Source organism: Zosterops lateralis (genome assembly GCF_965231275.1).
Source record: "Zosterops lateralis genome assembly, chromosome: 8".
In the NCBI taxonomy this organism is placed as follows: domain Eukaryota; kingdom Metazoa; phylum Chordata; class Aves; order Passeriformes; family Zosteropidae; genus Zosterops; species Zosterops lateralis.
Genome location: NC_139768.1, coordinates 9,023,927 through 9,051,594, shown reverse-complemented (window position 1 = coordinate 9,051,594; position 27,668 = coordinate 9,023,927). Strand labels below are relative to the sequence as shown.

Genomic DNA, 27,668 nt, shown 5'->3' with positions numbered 1-27,668 from the left:
ACAGAGAGATGAAATTTCTACCATGCATTCCCTGTGCAGTGCCAAGGGTTAATGTTCACATGGCAGATTCAGTTTTGAGAGATGGATCTCTGAACTGAATTTAGGTTCAGAAGGCTTGTACTGAGCTTTATATGCTTCTGAATTCTGGGGTAACTCTTGCTCACCAAACACTGGTATTTGTATGAATAAAAATGAAGGGATTTAACAAATCTTGTTCCTGCACACAGTTGTCAAAAAAATCTGACCTTTAGAACAGGAAAAAGAGGGGGGATTTAAAGGTTTAAAGAGAAGGCAGTGGCTGCCTGATGTATAACAAACCTTAGAAAAATTATGAACCACTGAAAATCCCCTATAGCTCCCAACAAAATGCGTCCAATTTGCATTCCTGCAAGTCTTCCATACACACCACTTTGCCTGTGTGTACACAGGCAAATAAATCCCTAGGAATAATACAACTGGGACCTGAATCTGATCTCTGATATATTATTGCTCCAGAGCTCCATTCCAGCCTTCACAAATGGCTTTTTTTTTTGTTCCAGATAACTAAATCAAAGCAGTCCTGATAAGCTTTCAAAGCAGGGAATGTGAGGAATGGTTTAATGAATGTAACAACTCAACCTATTACAGACTACAGAGCATTACAGAAGACAGGAGAAAAAAAAAAAAAAAAAAGCACATATGACACTCATGTCTGGAAGTCTCATAAATTCAAATCCAGAAGCACCTGCCTTTCTAAGTCCCTTTATATTAAGCCCAACAAAAACTCAGTGCTGACTGTACAAGGGAACAGAAAGAATGGGAAGAACATAAAGAGTGAGAAGAACTGTGTCAGACAAATAGAGAGGATTTCCTATTGAAAAGTTACATTACTTGTAAGTTTGACACAGAAATGGCTTACATGGGAACAGACTGAAAAATAAAAAGGCATGAACAGAAAGTAACAACAAAAGAGAAAAAGGGAACAGGAGTCATGGAAGACAAAGCTAGAAAAATTTTGGAAAAGCATGCTGTTTTTGCAAAGCAGCTTCTGTAGCATTTACATGGGCCTTAAGTGCTGTTTGTGCCCTACAAGAAACTCAGGCAGTTTCTTCGTATCTCAAACATCAGCTAAGCAAGCATAACACACATGAAAGGTCTGTATGCTGATCCCAAGTTTGGCCTGTTTTCACTGCTTTTTCCACTTTTAAGCATTAAATTATTATTTTCTCAGAACCAAAAATAAGGTTGCAGCAGAAGTGTTTTACAACAGCCTGTTGTAGCTAATAAGGTTCTGTGCAGCTAAAGGTCATTGTCTCAGACTGGAAGACTAAGTTAAGCTAATACTTCAGGTGATTTTCATGAAGTGAAATTTCAGCTCAGAACATACCAGACACTAAGGTATCACATGAAAGAAATTATCAACTCCCTTCCTACAAACTTACCACCTAAAAGGTCTTCTTGAGGACATCAAGAGCAAAATAACTACACTCCTATTTAGATTCCACATACCTTCATGCTCCTGTTTACTCCTTTCATCACCTAATGATGTACATTCTTGTCGCAGAATTAGTAGTTACAAGAGCATAACAGTTTAAAGGCTTCAAATGAAACAATTATCTTCTTTAAAGGCTTCAGCTGAGATTATGAGAACAGATCAGCAACTCAGTGTTCACCATCACAAAAAAGGCTTAAATACCATATGCTTTAGTATTACCTAGACAGTTGCAACTGAACTGTAAAATGCAGAAGAGTTACACTTACATGGATTAAATGCTTCCTATTTACATGACAACACCTAGCAACACAGCTAGATCATGGTTAAAAGTAATTCTACAGCCATCCTGAATAAATCTCATGCACACAAATCTAGAGCAAAGCCACATGGAACAGTGGTCCCGAAGAAATCCCTGCAGAAAGAGCTCCAGTGGAAGAGTTTTAAGTATTCTAGTCACTTTCCTCAAAACAGCCAGGTCCAAAACTTTCCCTCATATACCTCCCAATACTACTCCATTGCTCTTGCACATAATACTTAACCATTTCAAAGCCCTTTACAAATAATCACCTCGTGCTTTGGTCCTTCTTGATTTCTTTCAAATTTAACTAACTGCAGTTCTTTTTAATACCACAGTCTGATTCTTTTAACACACTTTCAATGCACTGTAGACAATTTCAGCTTCTCGCCTTTGGTTCTGAAAAGAATTCTGCCATTTTAAAAAAAGATGTAAATGTCGGGGGAAGGAACAACAGATAATATATCCTGAATGTAAGTTATACTTGATTTAATTTCTGCTGCTAGATACCTGATTAAAAAGTCACATTGACAGCTGATACAGTAAAATGAACAATGTACTGGTACCCGATGATCACAGAACACAGGTGTCTTTAATGTGAAATTTCACCTGAAACATGAAGTTTAGCTCTTTCACTTTTATTCCCCAAAGGAATAAAAAAAAAAAAAAAAAAAAAAAAAAAAAAAAAAAAAAAAGGAAAAATAAAATGGAATAAAGAACTAGATTTAAAGGACATTGAAGAACAGCATTAAAGAGAAACAGAGGCTTCTACAGAGTAGACTTCAAATCCCAATTGCTGGAAGTTGGAACACCTAGAATAAGAGGCATGCATGCAGACAACAGCATAACAATAAGTTGAACACTGATGATTTGGCTTTTCTTAATGAACTGTTCCTGCTGCTGAAGTGTTCCTGTTGCTGAAAATTGTAAAAGACCTAGGCAAGCCAGGTGTGCTACATAACATAGCTAGTAAATGGTAACAAGTCACGAGTTGGCACTAAGAATGAGAAATGGCAAGGCTTTATTATCCCTGCCTATGTCATTACATGCAGTATTTGGACCTCGTGCAATCAGAAGAAATAACAAATTAATCCTGAGGGCTTACAAATATTTTTGAAGAACAGTGTACACTGACAAAATAGTTAACTTAAGCAGGTTTTACTCAAAAAACACAGAATCCCATCTCTTATCCTACTGCTTGTAACTAAAGAAAGTTTTTTGATAACCTCCAGTCTGAATAAGTTGCATCCTCCAGCAAACTATCCATTTCTTCCTAAAAGCCAAAGAAAATTCAACATCAGTTAAGCTCCTCAGACTTCTGAGAATAGAAATTGAAGCTTATTATATGGAAGTTTGTGAGACAGTTTTCAGAACAGACTTACAGCTCAGTGAAAATGTTAGCATTCATATAACACTTTTTACAACTACAGTTATTTACCCCCAATGCCCTTGGACACAAATTCCCTGCCTCCACATTTGCGTGGTATGCTTTGCACCTGTTGGCTGCCCACCCCACCCCAGACACAGCCACATCACAAGGCACCAGACTGAGCTCACTACGGTGGGAAGCAGCATGTAAACTCTCAGGAAAGGGAACAGAATCAGCAACTAAACACAGACAGCTACTGTGCACAAAATTGTCAGGATTTCTATCTTCAATATGTTCTTGAAGCTGATGAAAAAAATAGCCCACCGTGCTAGGAAAATGCTGGAAATGGTACCGACTCAAATCTGTAGTCATCTCCAACTCGCCTTGATAAACTGCAAAAAATCTGTAATTTACTGTTACATTTGCTACTGCCTGCATCTGTTACAATTTTCATTGTCATTGCCCATGATTATGCCTTTCTCTGTAGAATACAGTCTACACTGATATGACTGCACAGACTTCTGTAGGCCACCACTAACACAGTTGGTTCAATTTTCTCCCCAAACAGTTTGATTTATGTTGAGACTTTAACCAATATCACAGTATTTCAAGAAGCTTTATGGCTTTGCCAATCAGCTTTTGCTGGAGAAAAGCCTTGTGATTGGCTTTTTCTACCCCTGCTCACTACCTACGTATCAACTGCCAATAAAGACAGGAATTTTAGTATACAGGCTCTCAGCCCATTTTCAAGGAAGGAGTTGGTGGTGGTTTTTTTGCTTGCTTGATCACTATGTGGCCTAGAAACAATCTGGCACCTAAGCAGAAGTCAGGTTTCTTCAATATAATCATAACCTGAAACTCTGGGGGTTACTTCTCACATTTTCTGTCCCAGCCTCTTTTCAAAGAGAGCTTAAACTAGAAGACAGTATGTGGCATTACTATTTAAACACCATAGAAAATATTGGTATCAGTGCTCTACAGCTGTTCCTACCAATTTTACCATTTCTGATAGCACTTCCAACCATAAAAACATACTGCAGGAGAACACAGCAAGTATGTCAGAGCCTGCTGTTACCTTAGTTACACTGAAAGAAATAGGTATGTCTCAGAAATATAGGAAATTGTTATCTAGACAAGAGACAGACAGCACTTCCTTTCCCAGAACAATCTGTCTCCTGCCCTGACAACCCATCCCTGCTATATTTACCCGACCAAATTTTGCCAGTGATATATTTCCAGATGCACTTGAGCCACATGTCCCTGTCAGTCAGACCAAGCACAGAGGAATCTGAGCTCCTAGAAATCACTAGATGTTAATCCATGCTTCCTCTCTTGTTTGCCTGTAGAGTTAAAGGAGACAAAATGTGTAAAGCATTATTCCCAGTTTATTTTGGAAGCAGGGACAAGAGATACTTCATTTGATACAGCTATTTACTTCAACTGCTTTCTTTACAGCTTGCAGAGACACCTGAACAGTTAAAAAAAGTTTAAAATGTGAAACATGAAGTTAAAAATAACTGGCTGTTTCAACCAATTAATACTGGGTGTACAGCAAGAAATTCTAAGACTGTCTTAAAAATTCTCGATGCTTAACAAGGAGTTACTGCCCTAATCTGCCATGGGAGAGCCAATTCCTCATCCAGAAAAAAAACCCTGTGCCATCTTTGCTGAAGAAAAGCAACACGCATCAGTTCTAGATTGTGGATAGTTTGATTTAAGAATGCTGACTAGCTGAAATTAGTTGAATTTTGGGGCAGTAAGAATAAGGTCTATTGAATGATCTGAGCTAAGCCACTTCACTATATCAGCAGTTATATTCTTCCTATATTCTACCATATACTTCTGATCCCATGCTATCTTCCTCCACCTCTAACTACACAGCTAGGTTCTCTGATTTTTATAATTTTATAAAACATTTAACACCCAACTTCTGATCATTATCTTTGCTCTTGCTGAGTTTCTCCCTGAGATCCTTTGAGCAAAAGAACAAATAAACTCTCTTCCCACCTCCACATTACTACAAGATGATCTTCACAGCTCCTACATCAACATTCTTCTCATTTCAAAGTGCATTTTTTGAGATTACAGCAATGGGAGAAAAACAAACCAATCCACCCCATCCCAAAAAATCCAACCAACCAACCAAAAAAGACCTAAAAAATCCCATCCCAAACCCACAAATGCAACTCCATAACAAAACCAAGGGAAAAAGAAATCCATTAAAAATCCACTTAAAAAATTGCCACAAACCAGCAAAGTCACCTCTCAGAATCTCATTAGCAAGAAGAGACTGCCATCACACTGGTTGCCACTCAGCGGAAACAAGGTATTTCTCAGTTCTAGGTGCCATGACTTTTCCAGAGAGGGCAGAGGGAGGAGGCTACACCATTGATGCAAGAGAAAGAAGTGAACAAAGGAGCTGAAAGGCTCTAAAATGGTAAATATCCATCCTTCGGCTCCCTCCACCCTTTCTCTGGAGAACACAGCCAGGTAGTTTCAACTTTTTCACCCTTTATTTAACAGGCTTAACAGAGGGTCCCATCAGGTCACAAACAAGCTTCTTTAAATAAAAAACACAAGTTGACATCAACTGTGGCTATATCAAAACTCACTGCCAGACTAGTTTTGTTACTCAATGTGGGATTAAAAACCCCTGTAGCCTTCTTTCAATAGCAGATTCACACAACAAGGCCTCCTCAACCAGCTGGATGCAGGCAGATTCTTCAGAACAAAAGAACTTGTGACCCATTCTTCTCAAACAAACACACAAACCTAGGGGGTTGTACCCAAAAGTAGTACAGTTTAAGGACAAGAACACCCTTTAGAACAGTCTAGATTCATTTCATCACAGCATTAAGTCTTTAAAATTTTAAAATGCTTTTGCTAGAGAGATTGTTCCTGCTTCCTTAAACCCTGTACAGTTTGCATGCTTTCTGGTACCTTTTCCCTTTCAAATCTGCAACACTGGAACACTTTTCAAACATCTGACTAATACATCATACAAGAAGAGTGGAAACAAGTACAGGGAAGAAAAGGAGCACCTTAGAAGTGGAATTGAAAAAAAAAAAAAAAAATATTGGCCAGGGCTGATTATGATCAAGTGAAATGTGGGCAAGATACGAACTGCATTACATGTAAGAGTTTATTAGCAGCCTCATACAGCTGCTCAAATTCAGGCATCTAACACAAGGATGTGAACAGCTGGTCCCATCACCTGCTGTTGCTGCAGAGTGAAAGGGAGTGTGTGACCTTCCGCTGCAGCACATGGGCCCTGTGCATGTGAACCGGGACCAGCATGGGCTGCGAAACTCTACAGCAATAACAAACTACAGGAAGAAAAAAAATTACAATTTAAAGGTAGCTGAACGAGAATGAGCTGCCCTTTCAGATTTTTAATGGATTTTTAAAAAAAAATGAATGGAGAAACTGTTTGCAAAATTTAACCTGATGTTGTCTGTGATACACAGACATATTAACCTCAAAAAGTTAATTAGATTAGGTTTCTATGTCTATCCATGCCCTTCAACTAAAGCAGAAATATCTACCAACTAGGAGTTCGAAGGAAGAGCAGGTTGCTTTAACACTTCCAGTACCATTTCCAAGTCACATGGATACAGTACATCACACAGTATCAGTGTAGATCCATCCATTTTCTACAATGACCACTTGATAAAAGTTCCTTCTCTTTATCTCCTATAATTTTGTGATGACACGCACTGATTCACCATCCCTAAAACATTTACATGTATTTAATTCATTATTCAGCCTTCCTCACTCTTTTAACAAAACAACAGATTTCCATTCACTCACTACGTTCTTACTCAGAATGTATCTGTTCATACCAACAAAAGCTCATCCATGACACTTTCATATCTCACCTCAGAATCCATCACATCACAAACTCTCAGACTCTATCTTCAAGCCACTTTATTGCAGACTTTATATATCAAATTTTGTCTTTTTTTGTAACTTTGAAAAGTGCTGAAAAGCAAGTTAAAATCATGTCATCTAAAAGATGACCAGAGTTCTCCTAGGACTGTATGCACCAGTTTTTTTATGTCTTTCCTGGACACATCTGCTGTCTTGTATCATTTTCTCAAGACAAATTACAAAAGCAAGATAACAGATCACAGAATATTCTGAATTGAAAGGGACCCACAAGAAGCATCAAGTCCAGCTCTTGAGTGAATGGCCTGTATGGACCCACAACCTTGGTGCTCTCAGTACTGTGTTCTGACCAACTGAGTTAACATCATCTTGATTGTCCATCCAATATTTTTTTTAAGAACTTACCATGAGGAGGTCCATAACACATTGGAAGATTAATTTTTTTTCCTGATTGCAAAGAAACCCCCACAAAGCAAGCACAAAAAAACACCAAAAAAACAAAGAAACAAAAACAAAAACAACAACAACAAAAAAAACACCAAACAAAAAAAAAAAACCTTCAGCAATAGTCTATCCTGCAACACTCAAACAGCTAAAAATCTAGATAGTTACCTTAAAAAAAAAAGCTCAAGTCTACCTCCAAGTACACATCCCTCACTATCAATGTTCCTTAACCAATCAATCTGCTATTTTAGTAACAAGGTTCTCCATTAGTCTGCTACTTTTACACTTGCCTTTTAATCCCTGCCGTTCTACCTCCTTTCTTCCTGACTTTTTTATTCACACAAATCATTGAGAGAAGCAGCACTTCATCACAGATCCCTGCACTACTCCTGAAGAAAAGGACATTTAGCCCAATTGTATCTTCTTTCAAACCTCCCCTTCAAACTCATATCTTGGTATAAACCATATTAGGGATCAGGCAACAACAGCCTGTTTGAACGACAAATTGAGGTAACAATTAAGAAGAACCCTCAAGTGTTTAACAACTTTGTATACTTAATGATTTCTCTCTGTTGCTACCGTCTTAAGCTACAGACTTTGAGAGGAGGAATACTCCAGTATGCCTCTTGTGTATGCATAATCAACACTTCTTGGCAGTCCTATTACATATTATGCAACTATATAAATATGCACCTGCACTTTCTGACACAAGTTATTGCTTCTTCGAAGTAAATCCCCTTTGCAACAATATTTTTAACAGGTTAGACGGCAACTATTGAGTGAGGAAAGAAGACAGCTAAAAGGAAGGTGACAGAACAGAGGAGCTACATACTTAGAAAACTACTAGCAGAATTGCGCCTTTTCATGTATACTCCTACTTCCAGAGGGTTTTTACTATAATGCAAATGGGCACAATTCCTTTTCACTACTCTCGAACATCAAACAAAAACATCACTATCAAAAAATCTCGATATAAAACCTCAATGGCTGACTTAAGAGGGACCTTGGCTTCTATGCAGCATCTGGTACTGCCTGTCCACCAAATCAAACTGCAATTTATTGCCCCCTAATGTACATCCATTAAGCCATTTCCTTCATGGCTCCACTTCACACAGAAGCAGTAACTGAAGGAAATAATGGAGTGCCCAACAAGTGGGAAAGTAATTGCTCAACAAGCGTGGAACAAGAGAGAGTCAGTTGCACACCATGCACATGTGGCAGCCCTTCAGAGCCCAGCCCTGCAGCGGTAACAGAAGGCTGGTGTTACAGAACAAGCCCACTGTGGGAACTCTTCCAAGCAACAGCCAGGAGTGCTTGTCCATCTAAATCCTTGGGTCCTTAAGGATTAGGGGTCAGGAAACAATTCCTTCCAACAGCACCATCTCCTGCCAGTACCTGCCAGTCATTAGCACTCAGGGAACTGTATTGAAAGGATGCTCAAGAGGTATCACAAAATTGTGGGGCTGAACTGTACAAGGGACTTCAGGAGACATGCAGAAATACCTAGTGTGAAGACCACCTTACTGGTTTGGTTAGGGGTTTTTTTCTCTAAATATTCTGAGATTCACTCCACTTCTTTCGATTTTTTTCATTAAGTTTCTTACTACTCAGAAACACAAAACAGAAAATTAACACAAGAGCTAAAAAGTTATCAAATTAAGGATTCTACACAACCACAGTTTATCCCTTTCTGTTTGTCAATATTAGCTACAAATATCTCAATGACAAGCTTCTCCTTCTCAGGGGTTCTAATTTCATTCAGTAACCTGTGCTGAAGGACTCAATGTACAATTCAACAGAATCGATTAAAGCTCAGAGTGAAATCACCATTCCTCACATGTTCTCCATAAATGCTGTCCTGCACACAACAAAAAGCCTCAAAAAAGGTCATGGTGCTTGTTTTGGTTCATCTGTAAACCATTCTTCATCAAGGTAATTTCTCCTCCTTCCTTTATACAGAAAGTAAACAAAATCTTAAGTGAAATTATGACAATTCTTGTGTTCATTTTGGGTTTGAGAAGTTCCCATCCCAGCTGCAGTGCAGGTACCATTCTTAGAGCACATCAGTGTCACTCTGGGAAAATCACTCAGAAAGTAAAGCACAAGGTTAGCAAAAGCACCTGGGAAAAGTCTGTTTTATTATTTCTCCAAGAAAACATCAAGAAAATCTATACCAAAATATCAATATCTATGCTAAAAGTATCTCTGAGGAAGATTCAAAGACCTCAGCCATAAGACAGTGATTTAATTTGATGCTACAATGAGATTAAAAAGATTAATCTCACTCAGCTTCAAAGCAAAAATACTGCATTGGTTTACATTCTCTGTGTAGTTGGGAGGATGTTTGCATTCATTTAGACTAGAAATTTGCTTTTAAAATGACAATTTTTACTGTATTGTCTGAACACAGATGGCAAAAATCTGGATTCAACCAGCAAGTGAAGCATCAAATTTAAGTTGGCACCGTAATATTCATATTCCTTGCAGTAAGAAAATATAAATTACCACTTCTGTACACAGTGTCAGCTCATTCCATATGGACTAAAATTGTATTGTCATCCATTAATTAGAGTGAGGCCAAGTCAAAGCTATGGAAGAAGCCTTATTCTATCAGTTCCCTAACCTTCCTTATACCCTTTCCATTCTTCTTTAAAAATAGAGAACCCAATGAAAGTTAAATGATAGCCTGAATTTCTTGGTATCCAAAAATACCAAATTAACATGTATGGATACCTGTTATTTAAAAAAAATTCCTTTTCTTTTTTTTTCAGTTATCACAAGAACAGATGTGACCTCTAAGATCAGTGAATGCTCTAGATCTTTGATTGGAAGCTGACACACAACGGAAAAAAAAGCTTTTTTTTTAATGGTTGATCAAGATAACATTTCTCTCCTTCAATGAAAACAATGGGAGAAATATCACAGCATGCAGTTCATCATATTTGTTATTTGTCAGTAAGTTCAGGCACTTCCAGCGAAACTCAAGATCTAAATAATCAATAAAAAGGAATTGCTGTTACCTGCAAAGCAGTAAGCATCACAGCACTTTACATATCACACATCATACAGCCTAATTCCTACAGTTCTTTACAAAAAAACCCTAACACTATTTTTTCTGATTTATTAACTTGAATGAACATCTCATATTCTAACCAATAGCATTGAGAAAAGGCCACATATTTATATTTACTACCAATTTACCACTTCTTTAAACTTAGATCTTTCAGAAAAAGTTCAGACAGGAATCCAAAATCAGGATAAAATTCCTGTATTGTTTTATACAACTGTCAGGTTTTCCATAAAAACGGTTTCCAGAGCTCAGACACGAGAAAATGAGTGTGCTATCAAGTCTACATACCAGAAAACTGATGGCTACAGTAACAAGTATATTAAGTCAGTACACTGGGCAAAGCTTCTCCTACGGTTACAGTCATTTGACCTTTAGCCAGCTCTTAATGCCCCAGCCAACCCTCTAAAGATGGAGATTTGCAGCAGCTTCTTGCCTGAAATAAGCCATGAAAAGATTCTTCTGAACCCACTGTACAAGCATTCATTTAAAATGTCATCAATGTGCATGAAATCAGAGTGCTTCTAACAGCTTACTTTGCAGCTTCTGTTTAAATGCACTAACTCTAAACCACCAGAGGATAAAAGGACTCAAACCTTGCAGTCTGGCACTCATGGACCTAAAATATACACAAGCACCTCTTCACAGGTGTGTTTACCTAGTTTAAACCTTATTTAAATAGACTCTCAATGCACACACTTTCCACAAACACCTACTTCTCCCACTGCAGTCATGACTTGTACAAGGCAGTTGTATCCAGTCATTCCTGTCCTAAAGCCATCCTACACACCAGCAGGCAGCACTTCAGGTGTGAAAATCCTGGTTACTGACTCATCTCCCTGGTCAGAGCAAAGCACAAGTTCTGTAATGAGAAGAATGACTACAGAAGTATCTACTTCTACGTCATATCAGAATGGCCTGAAGACTCCAGCAGCCAGAGAAGCATTTAAAGAAACCAAATCCTCATGAAATCATGGAAAAGCAGGCTTATAATTACTTCATATTTCCATTTATTTGTGATTATAAACCTTTCTCTGCTGACCTAGAGAGCATCCTAAGTTGGAACCACTCATGAAAGAGACAGTGCTCAGTCATCTCTGGATGTTAAAAAGAAGCTTCATTTTGGTGACCTAAATCCATAGCAAAACTGATAAAATGAACAAATATTTCAACACCCAGACATATTTTTCACGGTACTCAGCTCACTATAAAAAACAGTCAAATGGAAGCTGTGGTGACAGTGGCCCTAGATCCAAACTTGCATCGATACAGGTTTTCATCAGTTGTAAAACAACCTTTGAAAATGTAGCTATATTTCAATTCTGCATGCATGGACAAAGCTTGCTAGTCACTGCTTCCATATGGTCACAGTCCAGAACACTGACTTCTGCTTTTCCTAAGCACTAGAAATATGAGACACGCCATCAAACTTAAGCTTACTGTGATCATCTTAGCATTGCAAGCATTCAGCTATTAAATTTATCTTGGATTAACTTACACATCACCCAAGACAACAGAACCTCTATGTTTCCTTTCTGCTTTTCAGGCAACCACTACCAATAGCAGCCAAAATGAATGCAGCCCATGAATATGTACAAATGGCATCCAATAAATCAACTAACAGGGGATCAGAGTGGACATGTTGTTCATTTTCAAATTATTAAACTTTTTATGAATCTACATAAAATTCCTACAGAAATTAAGCTTCTCTCTCAGAACTTTAAAGAGAAACTTCAAAATATAATTCAGGTGTGGTGAATGCTAGGTATGCTGAATTGTAGAAGTGAAGGCACTCTTACCATAATCATAGGACTGTTTGTGCTGAGCAACACATCTTCTCTATATGCTTCCTCCAAGAGCACATGTAGATGTTACACCAGGATGGGATACCATGCCTAGTTGCAGGCAAGCTTTCCAGAATGTAATTTAGTTACTCTTGAGGAGCAATACCTTGAAACAGGGATCTTTAACTGCTGGGGGCATACAGTGCATCTTTATACCCTTGACCAGGGTATTTCAGCATCACAGTCATGACAGAGTTAATACCCACTAGCTCAGAGGAGAACAAAAGGTACTCCACTGCAACATGCCTAACATTTACATTGCCTCTCTTTGCTCATTAAACAGGTTTTGGTTAAATAATGAACAAACTGTATTACAGACTCCGATGAGAATTCCAAAATTATAAATCAACTGGTAAAGCCCAGAGGAGAATGAAGGGAGTGGGAGGGAAGGAAGGATAATATTGACTAATATAAAGGGCGCAGCTTGACAGTGGATATTCCTGCCACACCTGATCAAACATGCTCCATGGGGGAGGGGAAGGGAGGGAGAGAGCAAGAGGGGAGATGGGACAAGGCAGCCTGAAATTTGCATCCGGAACAGATTAAAATGGGTTCTTGGGGGATTGAGAAAATACATAATATATATTACTATAAATGCAAAATTGTACTAAAAGCTAACTCAAATGTCAAAGATTACAGCTTGAATAAATTTAAATATAAAAGCAATGCGTTTCCATGAGCTAATGAAAGAGACATGAAAGGAAGGTCTAGGGGAAAAAAAAAATCACCAAAAACCCCCTATGCTGGGGACTGGAACTTTTGATTGCCTGGAAGATGATGCAGGAGACTTGTATCATTCAAAGTATTGCTTGGGAGCAAGTTCACGACTAAAATGGAAAAAAGATGGAACACAGCAATGATGTCCTATCTCAAGACACAAGTCAACAAATAGCAGTCTCTGCAGCTGAAATTACCCGTATAAAAGAATTCCATGTAGTCAAATAAACATGCTATCATCCCCATATATAAGCAATTATTATCTCAGCAAGAACCACACTTAGATGATGACTAATACAAAGGGAGTCTCTGAATCTCTCAGTACATTAAACTTTGCTTTCTCTAACATAAGCAGATAGTGAACTTGCATTTTTTCCCCAACAACTCAACAGCACGTTTTACCTAGCTGCTCTAGATAAATGGCCAGTCCCTGACATTTACTTAAACGGCATTTATTTGAGCATCCTGACAATCCCTGCTCTTGTTGATGAGAAGAGATATTTGCAATAATGGCAAAGAACTTCAGGAAGCTTGTTTAAGAAAAAAAAAATTATAGAAGGGAGAAAAGTAAAATTTCCTCCCAATACACTTTTGGTGACTGCACACATATCTTACAGAAGATGAGTGAGCTTACAAAAAACCCCACAAATCCAGACTGTCATGTAGTCCAGATACAAGCATAACATCCAGAACAATCCAGAAATGCAAGCTGTTCAGGAGTTCCCTAAGATGGCATGATCTGACAGAAAAATCTGGCTTACAACCACAGGAAGTTAACCTGGCAAAGAAAAGCAAAGCATTACACTTACAGGCAGACACAAAAGAGGAAGGAATAAAGGCTTAGAACTGGCACATGTCCTCAGCACCTCTTGTCACCATCACCTGGAAGCAGCACTATTGTGCTTCTAGGGAACACACTTTTTATGGGATTCCAGACCCAGCACTGATGCAAGAATAGGCACACTTCACAGAAATGCAAAAGGTCCATCTCAAACTAAGGTTGAATGCAGTTCTGAACACTCATTGTCATAAAGGGACCAGAAATGAAGTTTACTTTCAAATACTACAAAGAGTAAGAAAAATCCTGGGAAGACTATGCACAATGACATATGGAGTTTAGAATTAGCTTCACCTTCAGACTCTCAACATGTATTTGGGTTACTTAAACACTCACTCCTGAAACTACGAAACCAGAAAATGTGTTGTGAGAAAAACAATGGTCAGAACACACACCACAGCCTTGTGTTCTACTTCTCTAATCAGTACAGGTTTCCAGTTTCTTTCAGTGCAGGTGACCACGAAGTAAGTCTTTCACTTAAAATCCAAGAGACCCAAATAGAAACAGAGGTCTGTGCTTCACTTATTACATAATAACACATGATGAAAGCTAACAAACCAAAGAACGTGAGGAAAAAACAGAAACCACTTTCTAAGCAGATTTTTTCCATCACTCACAGATCAGAAAGTATAAACAAACCACAAAAAGCTATGCATGATAATACACCACATTTCATATATTACTACAAGTTTCGGTATATCAAAGAAACATGCATCTTAACAAAAATACGTGTGTGCATACACACACAAAAATATATATACATACACATATATATATCCCTATAAACAATGGCAGCAGTGGTATTTCTGTGCTAGTTTACTTTGGTATCATTTCCCTAGAAGTAAATGCATATTTCCTCTTTTCATGTTCTTCAATAAATGACTTCTGGATAGTGAATAAGACAAATAAGTAAAATAAGTACACATGTACATTTATTTGCATATACCCTAGCAGATGCATACACCTGCTGATTTCTGTAGAAACTTACCTGTTATATTATTCAGCACTTCTTTCAGATGGCTAAAGCTATGCAGCAGGGGATCCCTTTCTTCATCCTATAGGTAATATATAGGAAGTAAGTAATTAATGAGGCAAACACATTCCTGAAGACAAATCTTAATAATGGGTCTGTTAAAGACCTCACCATCACATTCACAAAAGTGCTGTCTTTAGTTAAGAGTTCATCACTATCAGTATGTTTACACCATCAAATCCAAGAAAAGCACTTTTATTTTCCTGCCAGTGCTCCCCAATATCATACAGCTCAAACATCAAAGCATAGGTCCAAGACTAAGCATTCTGGTTTGGTTTTATTGTCCTTAGAAGTATTTCTGATTAGCCTTCTGCTGTTCAATAAATTTCACTGCAAATCTAACTCATAACATATTGAAATGGCTCATCTGGATTTGCTATAATGTTAATCTATGCAGATTGTAATGGGAACAGAAACACAATGACATTTTATGCCATTAAAATAACTTAGAGAAAGAATCACAGTGCAATATTTATTTGAATTAGCTGCATCCTTTAGCCTTAGTCTATGATATTAAAATAAGGAGGAGCAGCAGTTCCCCCAAGCTGAGTGCAGCCCCACCCGCACCTCAAAGGGAGAGGCCGCCAGCTCTAATCAAGAAATGCCTGTTAGAAAGAAAAAGGGCCCTGCCCTTTGACAAATTGAAACCACTTGTGCTGGATGACAGCCACCAGCTGCTCATGTGACACTCTGAAGTGCACCACTGATACAGTGGGCCACATCCACACTTTTACACTGTGACAGCCATAAACACACCAAAGCGTGGTTAGACTTACAAACATTGTTTTTAGGGTTTTACCAAAGCAGGTTTGAAACTATTAATACGTTTTAGTCAGAATTACAGACAGCAGGAACAAAACAGCTGAAAATAGATACTATGCCATATGAAAAATTTAAAAATACTCTATATATAATGACTTCCCCAATTTTAATTTCATGGCTTCTGTGATGAAGACTGTCTTCTTCAAGAAAGTACAAAAGATATAAAAACATTGTGCTAAGTAAAATAAAACCATATATGCAAATTCCCTGACATCCCTGGTGATAAAAGTCTAAATGGATGACTCCCACACAGGATACAATGTGAGGTTTTAAGATTTACAGGATAAAAAGGTAGAAGATGTCCAGCTTTGTAGCTTTTGCAGTCACTGGCATATGAGAAGCCAAAAACAATATAAACCATGCAAAGTTACTCCAACTCTACTTACAAAAGTACTATGACAAGGGCTACAAAAAACAGAGGTACTTTTCCAAAGCCGGGTGGTTTCTGCCATAGGTGTTTCTATTGACTGCTACAGATGGCAACAATTCAAGGCAACTTACCAGATGTGTGTGAGTGCTCCATCGGGCATTGCGCTTTATGGCTCCCACCACTGCGTTGATTTCACCTTGTACAATGTAAATGTTCTTATCCACCATCCTGACAGTTCTGAAAATAAAGGTAATTCCAATTAATCTCTAGCCTCTCAGAGTAATTGTCATCCTCAGGTGAAATGAAGTTGACTCTAACCAAGAGAAGGCCTGCAGTGACGCAAGAAACTCTTTCAGATTTGTTTAGTGTGTGCATAAAATACAAGTTATTACATGTAACAAATACAAGTCTTCCACTAAAAGAAGACACTTTTCCATAGTGTGTTTTCAAAACTGTGAGAGCAGACAGTTAGTTCTAAGAGGATCTTTGTAATGCAAGAGATCACTTTACCAAGGCACATTCCTCATTTTTTTTCCCCATCTGTGTAAGTTCACAGAAAGATAAAGTGTTGGGGAATCAGGACAGACATCCATGGCAATGCAGTAACACATACATCTCCAGCATTTACGCAAATTCCTGCAGCCCTACGTGGAACACCAAGCTAACCTTGTACTCTCTTAAATACGCATCACTGGGTTGAATAAGATGACCAGAGCAAACCTCTTTGGGGCTTAAAACATTGACAAAATAAAGTAAATTATAACAGATGTTGATTTCACACTTGCTTCACAAAATAAAGCTTTCAAGAAAGCAGGAAAGTAAAAAAGATGTAAGTAAAACCCCACAAAGAAATAAGCAAAACTAGAGACAAAACGGGATGGAACACAGGGAGAAAAAGTGAGAAAGCTAAAGGCAGACATTCTCCTGTAGTCTGAGGTCTTTCAGGGAAAAAATTTAAACTGATGCACCCAGAAAGAGGCAAAAGAGGGGGAAAGAAATTAAAAGCAAGAAAGATTTGTAATAGACTGAGAAAAAATAAAAAGAAGAGGAAACTACTGTTCTTTCATACTAGCTGTAGCTCAGATAGAGTCAAGCATCAAGAAGAAAGAATGAAGGGGAATGAACACACAAACGTTTATAAATAATAAACAGAACTTATAAAGAGGCCAAAGAGTCATCTGACACCATGTCTGTAAATGAGAAGGATTTAGTGATATGGTAGCCAAAAAATGAGACTTTTTCAGAAGAATGAAAGGAAAATAAGGACTCCAGTTTGAAATCACAACAGGTCTTCCATAGGGAAGCAAAAGGTTGGAAACAGATGAAATACTGATTGTAACACTACAAATCTGACAGGCTCATTTACAGGACTCAGCTGGGAAGGGGAGGCAGGGGATAGTAAAGCACAGAGAATATGAGAAGGACTTTTGCCCACATAACAAAAGCAAAGCTGGAAGGAAATGGTTTTGGTGGCTTACTCAAGACCTCAGAAAAGTTCACCACAGAAGTTTCAGAACATACATCCTGGATCTGTCAGGCTTCATGTTAATTAACGTCTGAATTATCAACAGCACTTCAAATAAACAAATATCCTCTGAATGAAAGAGACTAATTTGTTTCAGGACTCCATAAGTAATGGAAAGAAAGCAAAGCATTATGAAAAGATACCTCATCAAAGGACAGTATCAGATTTGTTGCTTCATTTTTTCAGGTGTTTGCAAAAAAATGACTAATCTTATGGCAAAATTGTTTATTTCATTAAATGAATTATACATAACAGTATTCCCAGGTATAAAACAATAATTTAAGTGCAAAGACAAAAGTATTTTGTGAGAACAGTCATGACAGACCAATAGTGCTTCCAAGTAATTTGCTTGGGCCAGAAGAACAAAGGTTTATATCCTTCCTCCACAGCTGTATAAAACAGAACCACCAATACATTTCTTACTTATGTGGATAATGCTTGAGAGATGTTCCCATCCTCAGCAGTAAATTATTCCATACATTATTCATATGATTGCATTAAAATATCATTGATCACAATTTTTCTATTTCACTTTGTTGTCCTTGTTTTAGTACATGCCACGAATGGGAGATTTTTCCTTCGTGTAAAATTCCTTGCTTATTTATTTTTTTTTCTTTCTGTAATTTCATTATTTTCCATATTTCTACATCAGCAGTTTCAGGGCTTAAAATTCTAGCCCAAGGAAGTACTTCTGAGGAAATGAAAGTACATTCATATTTGTCAAACCTAAGTTTTTTCCTGTCTTCACTGTTTCAAAACAGTATTGAACATGTAAACTGTGTAGCACCATTCCAGGCATTTAGCATGGAAACATTATTTCAAAGAGCACGTAAATACCAGACAGACATATTACAAACCTTGCACATATAGATACTCAATAGTTTTGACAGTACTTAAAGTGATGCCAAAGCTTAAATGCTGTTCTGCAAACTATTGAATCAGCTTGTAAGAATTCTATTTCTTCTCCTCTACTTTTAACATTAAATAATTAAATACAAAGTTTCTTAAACTTCGTCTCTCCTGAATGTAGAAGACTTAAAATGCCCAGCTAACTGCAAGTGGCAAAATATGAAGAAAATAGACAAAAACCTCCAATACACACCTTTTCCTTTTCACCTGATCCTTTCAAGCAAAGGTGCAAAAACTTCTCATTACTTGGCAGGGCTCTCCTGACATCCTAAAACCCTGCAAACCTTAGGGCAGTATTTCATTGCTAACTATCTGAGAAGACTCAATGAAAACACACTCCTTTCCTTGTTGCAGATTCCATTAAATGTAACTGTATTCAAAAGTACAAAAATTCACTTTATGCACGCCAACAAACCCACTTGACCAGTGCAACTGACACAACCTGTCCTGCTGGAGATGCAAATTCAGACTCTGAACATCAGACATAGAGCTCCCTTCCCCACCAACACTGGGCAGAGATAGAGGGAAACATTGCTTTATATTTAAGCTTGCAGCTAACCAAGCAATGGCACACACACATTCCAAAGTCAACCATAAAGCCAAATATCCTCACTTACACAAAGGACTTTTGCAACTTCACGTTGGAGAAGGAAACAGAAAATAAGTACAGAGTGAGCAGGAAAGACAGACTACTGTTTTCACAGAGATGCACCCTGTAAGCTAAGCCCACCAAAAGAATCATCCATCCCCATAAAAACTTGAAAGTTTATTTATAGCTTCACTAAATTCCAAACTTCCCAAAGGCTACCCCCTTTTAAATAAATAGATAAATTCTGTATGTGTTCCTTCAGCTATAGCATCACCACAAGCAATAACTGATCACACTTGAAAACTCAGTATAGATGTCCTGTACCTAAAGAAGTTTTAAGATAGAAATGAATGTTGTGAAGCAGCAGAGAAAAAAAGTTACATGATTTACCAGATCAGCACTGAATTATCAGCTGTGTTTACAAGAGCATGGTGGGAGTCAAGCAAAACCACTAGACACTTGTTCAACTTAGAGAAGAAAAAAATGTTAACATGAATTCAGATTTAATGTTACAAAAGGTATGGTCTGAAGAATGGGATATTGTAAAAGTGTTGAACAGGTTAAGAGAAACAATACTGAAGATCATTAAAAAATTTGAAACAACCTCCCTAGTTGGCTTTGTTTCAATACCTCTTGATCTCAAATAAAGAATAAATGTCTTTCTTGCAAGCAATCTTTAAACACAAAAAGATAGCAGGGTCAATACAGAAACAAATGGATTCAGTTCTGTGGTCTTAAGTTAGGGAAAAGAATAAAACAAAAAAAGGTACCTAGTAAATTTGGATTGCATTTTAGCTCCTTAATCCTTCAGTTAGTTGTATATAAACTCCTGTTTCTTTATCAAGACAGATTCACACATCTGCTTAAAACTGCAGGCCAGTCCTCAGACATGCTCCTGCACAGAAGTTCAACAGGAGCCCAGTGAAAATTACAGCTCCAAACCAAGGCAACGAGGTGCCCAGGCCACCACGAGAAGAAGGGAGGCTGTTAATGTTCACACTGATAACAGCATTGGGAGCACTAAGTGGGAAAAGGTTGATGCCTAATCACGTCATAAAAGAACAAAAGCTCATATTCATAATGTTGTCAAAACCTTCAACAGTGTTCTGTGGATAATAATAATTATCACTATTCTGAGACTTCTGAAACAGCAGCACATGTAGAACCTTCATATAAAAACACTGACAAGACTTACACCTGTAAATGTTACTTCACACATGCACTGAACACTCCATTTCTCAACCTTGGAACATGTTACCCCTACACATCCCAATACTTGGGAAGCCAAATTATTCCTAGTATTACCACAGGAAGTCTTGGATACAGTTTTAGGAAACACTTCCTCCTCTACAGCAAAATGTCTGCAATTCTTCTGGAAACAAGCAAGAATTAGCATCAGAAGCAACAAGGTCTGGCAGACTTCCATCAGGTCACTTCTTCCTATCATTAACTTTAGCCTTCAGCTATGGCACCTGATTTAAACCCAGTGACACAACTCCAATAAACAGCAGGAGTGAAAAACAACATAACCACAACACAGAAAGATAATATTTCAAAGTAAGCTTCTGTTGACCTAATTTTTTACTGTTTATGACAATGCAGGAATAATGTAGATAGCCTCTGACCTAGATTTGGCCACCAGAGTCCTGATACAATACACTGCTACCAAAACAGAACACACAACCATGAATCACAAACAGCTCCTGACAATCTCACAGCCAGCTTCCCAGAAGCCCATCTGGCAATCAGAAAGTTCTTTTTTTTTTTTTTCCTCCTAAATGTCACACAGAAGGTACATGAACCTCTACACAGAAATTTAACTTGCTCAGGTTTTTCAAGTAGTAACTGTTCAGCAAAAAGCATCACAGGCAGCAAAAGTTCAGAGAAGTCAGGATGTTCTCCAAAGTCTAGCTCCTAATGCCTAGACAAAAGTGACATAAAGCAATAACTTGTAAGTATGGAAAGGAACTGTGCAATCTTGGGCATTTAATGCAATTCTGGCTATTTAAGAATGCCCTTTAAAAGATAAGCAGCAGCAGCATGTTAGGGGTGGCACATCAGAAGGGAAGGGAGGGACAGGCTCCTCTGCAAGCCTCAGCTGCAACAGTGAGGCTGGGCCTGGGAATCGAGAAGAGAGAGGCAAGCGGCATTTACCTGTCAAAACTGCATAGTAAAAATGAAACCTAAGGTTATTACGATGAAGGACATTTTCTTTCTTCCCATTATTTCACACTGCTGAAACTAAGAAACATGCCAGCGGCTGAACTCATAACACAGACGATGAGTGAGCCCCGAGCTTTCCCTTGCCCTGTCCATATGCCAGGAAAAGCCCGTCTCCACCGATTTCAGGCAGCAAGCCACGGTGGCGCCGGGCGGCTGTGCAGGTGCAGAGCCCACCCCGCAGCTCCCCAAGACCCGGCCCCGAGCTCCGGCCCCGCTCCTCCGGGTGCCCGCGGCGCTCGTTGCCAGGCGCCCTCCGCCCCGCGGGCACCGCCACCGGTGTCAGTCCCGGCCGGCCGCCGCTCCCCCCCGCGCCCGGCCCCCGGGGCTGCCCCGCTCCCGTCCCCGCCCCCGCCGGTCCCGCAGGGCTCCCCCGCCGCCGCTCCCCTCCCGCCCGCCCCCGGTATCGCGACAGGGCGGGCGCTGCCCGGCACTGACCCCCGCATCCAAAATGGCGGCGCCAGCTCCCCGCGGCGGCGGCCGCTTCACATAACCGGGCGGGCGGGCGGCAGCGCGGGCGGGAGGGCTCGGCTCAGCCCCCTGTCCGCCCCTCCCTGCCGGCGGCGGCGGAGGCGAGGCCGCGGAGCGCGGGGTCCGCGGGGCACGGGCAGGGACACCGGCCCCGCTCCCTCGCACTGACGTGGAAACCGGTGCACCGTGACCCGCTGCCTGGTTACTGCGCAGACAGACAGCCCGCGCAGCCAACCCGCACACGATGCGCCGCGCAGCTCCCCGCGGAGCCCAATGGGAACGCGGTCTGCGACCGGAGGAGGCGGATCCTGCAGTGACAGCGGCGGAAAGCCAATGAGAGACGAGAGGGTAGAACCAGCAGAGCCGCTGGCCAATCGCGGTGCGGTGCGGCGCCTGAGCGGGCGCAGCCAGGGCGGCCGGGCGGAAAGCGGCGGGAGGGCTGCCCCCGCAAAGCATTGTGGGCCGGGGCGCTCCGGGCCGCTCCCCGGGAGGAGCGTCTGGGGAGCCGGGCCCGGGCCGGGAGAGGCGTGTGGGGAACCGGCCCGGCCCGGGAGGAGCGTGGGCGGCCGTGGGTGTCAGTGCCGGGGCTGCACAGCCCGCCAAGGGACGCAGTGCCTCTCCGCCGTGTTTCGCCAGTATTCCCCAACTTGTTCTACAGCCTCTTGCAGCTCCTCCGCTGAAGCCGTTTGGGGGATGATCCTCTGCAGGCGTTCTGTTCGCTCCCGGACACCTCCCCGTGTCACAGCTCGGCTGTTTCTCGTGGGTGAGCAGGAGGATGCCACTGAGCGAAGCACAGAGTGCAGCTGATAGGAGACAGCGCACGGCAGCGACCAGAGGAGCACACCCTTCTCCCTTCTCTGCAGTCCTGCTCCCCAGTAACTCTTCTCAAGCCTGAACAAAACTGATTCCTTGCTCGAGCTGGGCTGTGAGCTACATGCTGCAGCCTTAGCTCATCCAGCCCAGCGATCCTGGCAGACAGAGACCACCATGGAGTTTAACTGCTCTATGGAGCCTCTTTATTGGCCCACTCTTTGCAGCAAAAACAGTCACAGCTCTGTAGCTATTACAGCGCTTGGCAAAATGAATTCTTGGTGCTGCTCCCACCTTCTCAGGGGCTTTCTATGTCTATGCTCTGGTAGCAATGCAGTGTGCCTTAAAGGCAGAAATTTGCAGGGACACTACTTGTTTAAGACTCTGCCCATTGAACTTGGGACAGAGGACAGAAGGTCCTTGCAGTTACCTTGCAGTTTTACAGCTCTAGGATCTTCAGTCAGCTGAGCCGGGGGATGGGTTATGGCAGGTGTTAGAGTTGTCAAAGCAATTCCAAAATCTTACACTATAGGGAAAACACAAATCACTGGGGCCAAGAGAAAGGTGAAAGGGTCAAAAAATATTCGTTGACTTTTAATCACAGCTTCTACCACAGTGTGACTGAGGAAAGTTCTCAAAGGCTCAAGGGAACATCCAACAGGACTGTTCCCTGGCCAGCCAAATATATATCTGAAGCTGACTCCAATGCCACCCTAAAAAATGGCCAGGTATCATCACGTATCATTAGCTGTCAGACTGTTTGAGATTCAACATGTCTTACATTGAAACTGCCATTACCTCCCAGCTCTGACACCGCCAGGGGACCTTCTTTAGCTGGGCTTTCCCTGGCAGCATGTAGGAAGTCTTTGGATTTGGAAATTTAAGCTGTAATTGCATTAAGCAGCCACATTCCCTAGAAGTGAAACAACAAAGAGCATGCCCCAGTGGTCTAGCCATAGGCTCAGAAGCTAAGATGTATTTCTCCAGCCTCTGCTGCAGCCATGCAGTTTATCTTGAATTTCTCAGCTATAAAACAGACAGTCAAATACTCACCAAGCCCAGATTTCATATGCCACCCAGGCAATGAGTGAAGGTTTGCAGTACAAGCAAATTAGTTGCTAGTGCTTTCTCCTTCCCATTTGCCCCACTCTAGCAGATGCTAACAGCCTGGTGGTATTTGCCAGACATACTGAAATCCACAGGAATTCGTCTGCCACTCCATCCATCTGCTCCCTGCTCTGGAAAGGGGATTTCAGGTGCTGGCTTAGCTGCTGTACACCTTGCACCTCAGTCCAGGTTTGTCAAGCCTGCCAAGAAAGGATCTGGAGGCCCTTCCATGCCTTCTTGCCCCTTCCAGTGCCCACTGTGTAGCTCAGGCTCCCACCCAGCCAGATCTGGTGAATTGGACCCTGCTAAGGTGTTATTTATGGAAGCCTGTCACGGAGCTTGAAACCAAGCCAGGCAGGAGCTTTCTGCTTCACCCAAATGCATCTTAGTGCATTAATAAAGAGCAAACATTGCAATGTGCTTCGCATTTTTACTTACAATCCAGCACTGCATTGTCTGGAGAGAAAAACAATGTGGTCTGGCCCCACACTGGCTGGGGAGGAGAGTTCACTCACACGCAGTACAGCACTGCGTTAGTCAGCCCTCAGACAGCCCAGCACCACCCTGGCTGCACAGAAAATCCTGCTGATGTGACAGTGTGGCACCAACGTCCCCAACTTGGCAGCAATGAGGAAACCTGGATTGCCTGGACTGCATGATCCAGCAGTGTTTGAAGTGAGTGGTGCACAGCTATGGACATGTGGGCAAGTGGGAGCAAGTCTGCACCAAAAGATTCAGGGGTAGGAGCAGGACACCGAATTATCCTTTGTCCCTTTAGTTCCAATATAATGCACTAGTTCTTATGCACAACATGGTATAATGAAACCAAAGATCAGACAAGCAGTCTGTGCAACTCTCCCAGGTTCCTGCTATCTGGTCAGGAAAGCATGGCTTTTTCTTCACTGCAAAGATGCAGCTTTTCAGCAGCTTCTGTCTTGAGTATTCCTTCTTAGCACACAAGGAGCATATGGAAAGGCTGCAAGCTCACCAAACTCACTGAGAGTCATCCCCTCAGGCCTTTCCCAGGTACCTGGTCAGCTCATCTGCTTCATCTGAGGTACCTGAGCAGCCAGCCCCTTGCAAAGAACAGTGTCTCCATGTCACACCGACTGCTTGCCTTTGGTGAGACTGTCAGACATCCATGCTGCCAACCAGCTGCACCTCTGCAATCTGCACCAACCTTGTACAGTCCATTACTCTTGTTCAGGCACAACATGGTTATCTTCAGAGCCCAGATATCAGACCCATGTGCATTTGTAACACAGAAATTTTCCAGCAGGTTAAGTAGTCTGAGAGAGATTAAACTTCTTCCCCTCCTCTTGGAGGCTTTTGCTGTTTCTCAGATGTTTAGTAAGGTCTCTCAAAAAAGGGGCAGAAAGATGGAGTTTCTCAGAAGATACAAGCAGTTGTCATGGCTAGAAACTATGTGCAGCCACTCTCCCCAGAGCTAAGCATCCCAAAACCACTACTGAACATGTGCAGCACACAGTGTTTCTAAGCAGTTACTCCTTTTCAGAGCAAGCTCAGGTGGAGATTAGCCCAAAGCTGATCTCCAAAGGAAAACTGGTATGCAGCATCTGACGCAACCTGAATCCAAGTCAGGACCTACAACTGAAACAACAGAGCTGCTGTTGCAGAAACAAAAGTATCAAAACACTTCTCTGGAAACTACACAAACTATCAAAAACTGTACAAACTATACCAAGTAGAATATTAAAGCTGCAGAGCAGACTCCTAAATCTAAAATACCCTGTTCAACTTAGCCTGTGTCTCCAGAACACTCCTTCACTTCCCAGTGACATCAAACTCCCACAGTGAACTTCCCAGTGTAATGTTTTCATTGTCTCTCCTTGGCCAAGGCAAGCCAAGCCTTTTTGGCAGGAGCAAGCCGGGCTCAGTTAGTCATATCTTTGTCACTTCTTGGCTAGACTACAGCTACGTGATACACCTGGGCATGAAGCCCACAGTGATTGTCAAATGCCAACTAGAAGAGCATGCTGCAGTGGGAGCCTTGGCTGCCACCAGTGCATCAAACCTACCTCTGCTCTCTAGGCCACCTTTTGGCATGAAAGCCAAGCCAAATTCAAGCTTGAGTCCTGATCTTTAAGGCATTTGATGGCATGGATCCGGCACGGCTAAAAGATCAGTTAAGACAGAGATGGAAACTGTGATCATCAACAACTGCACCACTCTCCAAGAGCAGTGAACCCATCCAACAGGAGGACCATGTTCGTCTGGCAGAGACAGGGTCTCCTTGAGAACAAACTCTTCCCAGCTGCTGAAAAAGGAAGGGTGTCTAAGATGCTGAGTAATTCCCTTCTTTTGCATATCCCATCTCTCTGCCAAGACATGAATCAGGGTCACTCTTGGTTTGGCTTGCTCTTGTGTTTTTTTCTTTTCTATTTTATTTTATCTAAGATACATTGGTCTCCTGAACCCATGTGAAGTTCTTGGTCTCTTCCCCAGCAGTGAAGTTTCCTGCTGGCAAGACAAGATGCACTACAGCTCAGAGGTCTTGGCACTAACCAAGAAGCTCTACATTTACATGACAAGCACTAGAGCCCTCCCTCCCAAAGACACCCTTCAGGGGTCAGTCCAGCAATTGGATGGAGGATGCCTTGATGACAGACTCCTTCTGCAGTTCCCTGGATGGTCTAATCCAGCAGCCTTTACACTGTGCTCTACAAGGAACCAACTTGTGACATAGTCCCCAAGGGAAATAGCTAAAAATACATTTGTTTCATTATTACTTGTAACTGTAAGCACAGACTGTATTTGCTGCAGGCTACTGATGGTGAAAGGTTTGGAGGGAGAGAGAGGCAACTGAAAATACAGTCCCTTCATTGCTGCAGACCTTATGCACGGTTTTCTGCTTCCCTGTGGCATGTGGTGATAGAGACAGACTGCCCTGTGGAAAGTGCTAGTGCTGTTACACTGTGTCTGCTTCTCTTAATGGAGACAAACCTGTGCCCGGGTGGATCAAAATCTGAGCTACAAACAGATGTGGTCTAGCTTGCTGTCATTTTTTAGCAGGCAAAAGAACAGTGAGGTAAACACAAGCCCCAGATTACTACCATTAAAAAAACCACGGTAATTTCTCACAAGTGTGTCAGTGTTGTGATTCCTTTTAAACTCTCTGTGTTTCTACTGAATTAACATGTCAGTGCATGTTTTTGAACAATAATCCACGATGTTTAACCTCTTTTAACATCCTGTGTTGCTTCGTGTGCATTTGTCTTCCCATGTATCTTTATGTTATGCATTTATTAGGCTCCATAAGTATGGCTGGTAAATCATTCAGGGTTAAAATTCACTACTATTCTCACAACATTGTTTCCTAATCTTTAAAATATGTCAGTGGAAGAGCTTGAGGGTGACCTTTGACATCATAAATTGGAGAGCAGGTTGACATGGGAATGACCTCAAGAAAAGCAGACCATAGAATCACACACCGAGCTCCAGAAGAGCCTGACAGGGATAAACCTCTCCCAGGCTAAGCCTAGGCTTCTACAAACTTCTCCCTGTAACCACCGGGAGAGAGGGGACCTGTTTAGTTGGAGTAAAATGTGTGTGCCGACACGTTCAAGGCTTGCTGTAGCAGGTACGAGCATTTGGGGACATTTCAGGGAGTGATCGCACCCTACACTCCTCGAGAGGGATTTTGCCGTGAACTTCAGTAGAAGCCAGGCTGGAATCTAAACCACGAGCAGCATTTGGGCTCCAAAAGACCTGTCAGCGGGCTGGGGCGCGGTGTTTTTCGCACAGCCGGTGAGGGTGCCGTGTCCCGGTAGGAGCGGCACAGGATTGCCGGAGAGGCGCTTCCCGGTACCGCCTGGAGCCGCATCAGTGACCAGCCTGTGATTGAGCATCCCCTGC

The 27,668-nt window shown here is 41.3% G+C and overlaps 1 protein-coding gene across 2 annotated transcripts in view; it reads right to left on the bottom strand.

Moving 5' to 3' along the window:
• The window catches only part of GBF1 (golgi brefeldin A resistant guanine nucleotide exchange factor 1), a 98,606-nt gene extending 76,694 nt beyond the window's left edge, over positions 1 to 21,912 (bottom strand). For both annotated transcript variants that reach the window (XM_083866070.1, XM_083866071.1), the window contains exons 1-3: positions 21,843 to 21,912; positions 16,293 to 16,398; positions 14,925 to 14,991 (exon numbers count right to left, since the gene is read on the bottom strand). In XM_083866070.1, the coding sequence (XP_083722196.1) occupies positions 14,925 to 14,991; positions 16,293 to 16,398; positions 21,843 to 21,850 (181 nt within the window). In that variant the 5' untranslated portion in view covers positions 21,851 to 21,912. The remainder of the gene's footprint in view (positions 1 to 14,924; positions 14,992 to 16,292; positions 16,399 to 21,842) is intronic.
• Between the last annotated feature and the right edge of the window lie 5,756 nt (positions 21,913 to 27,668).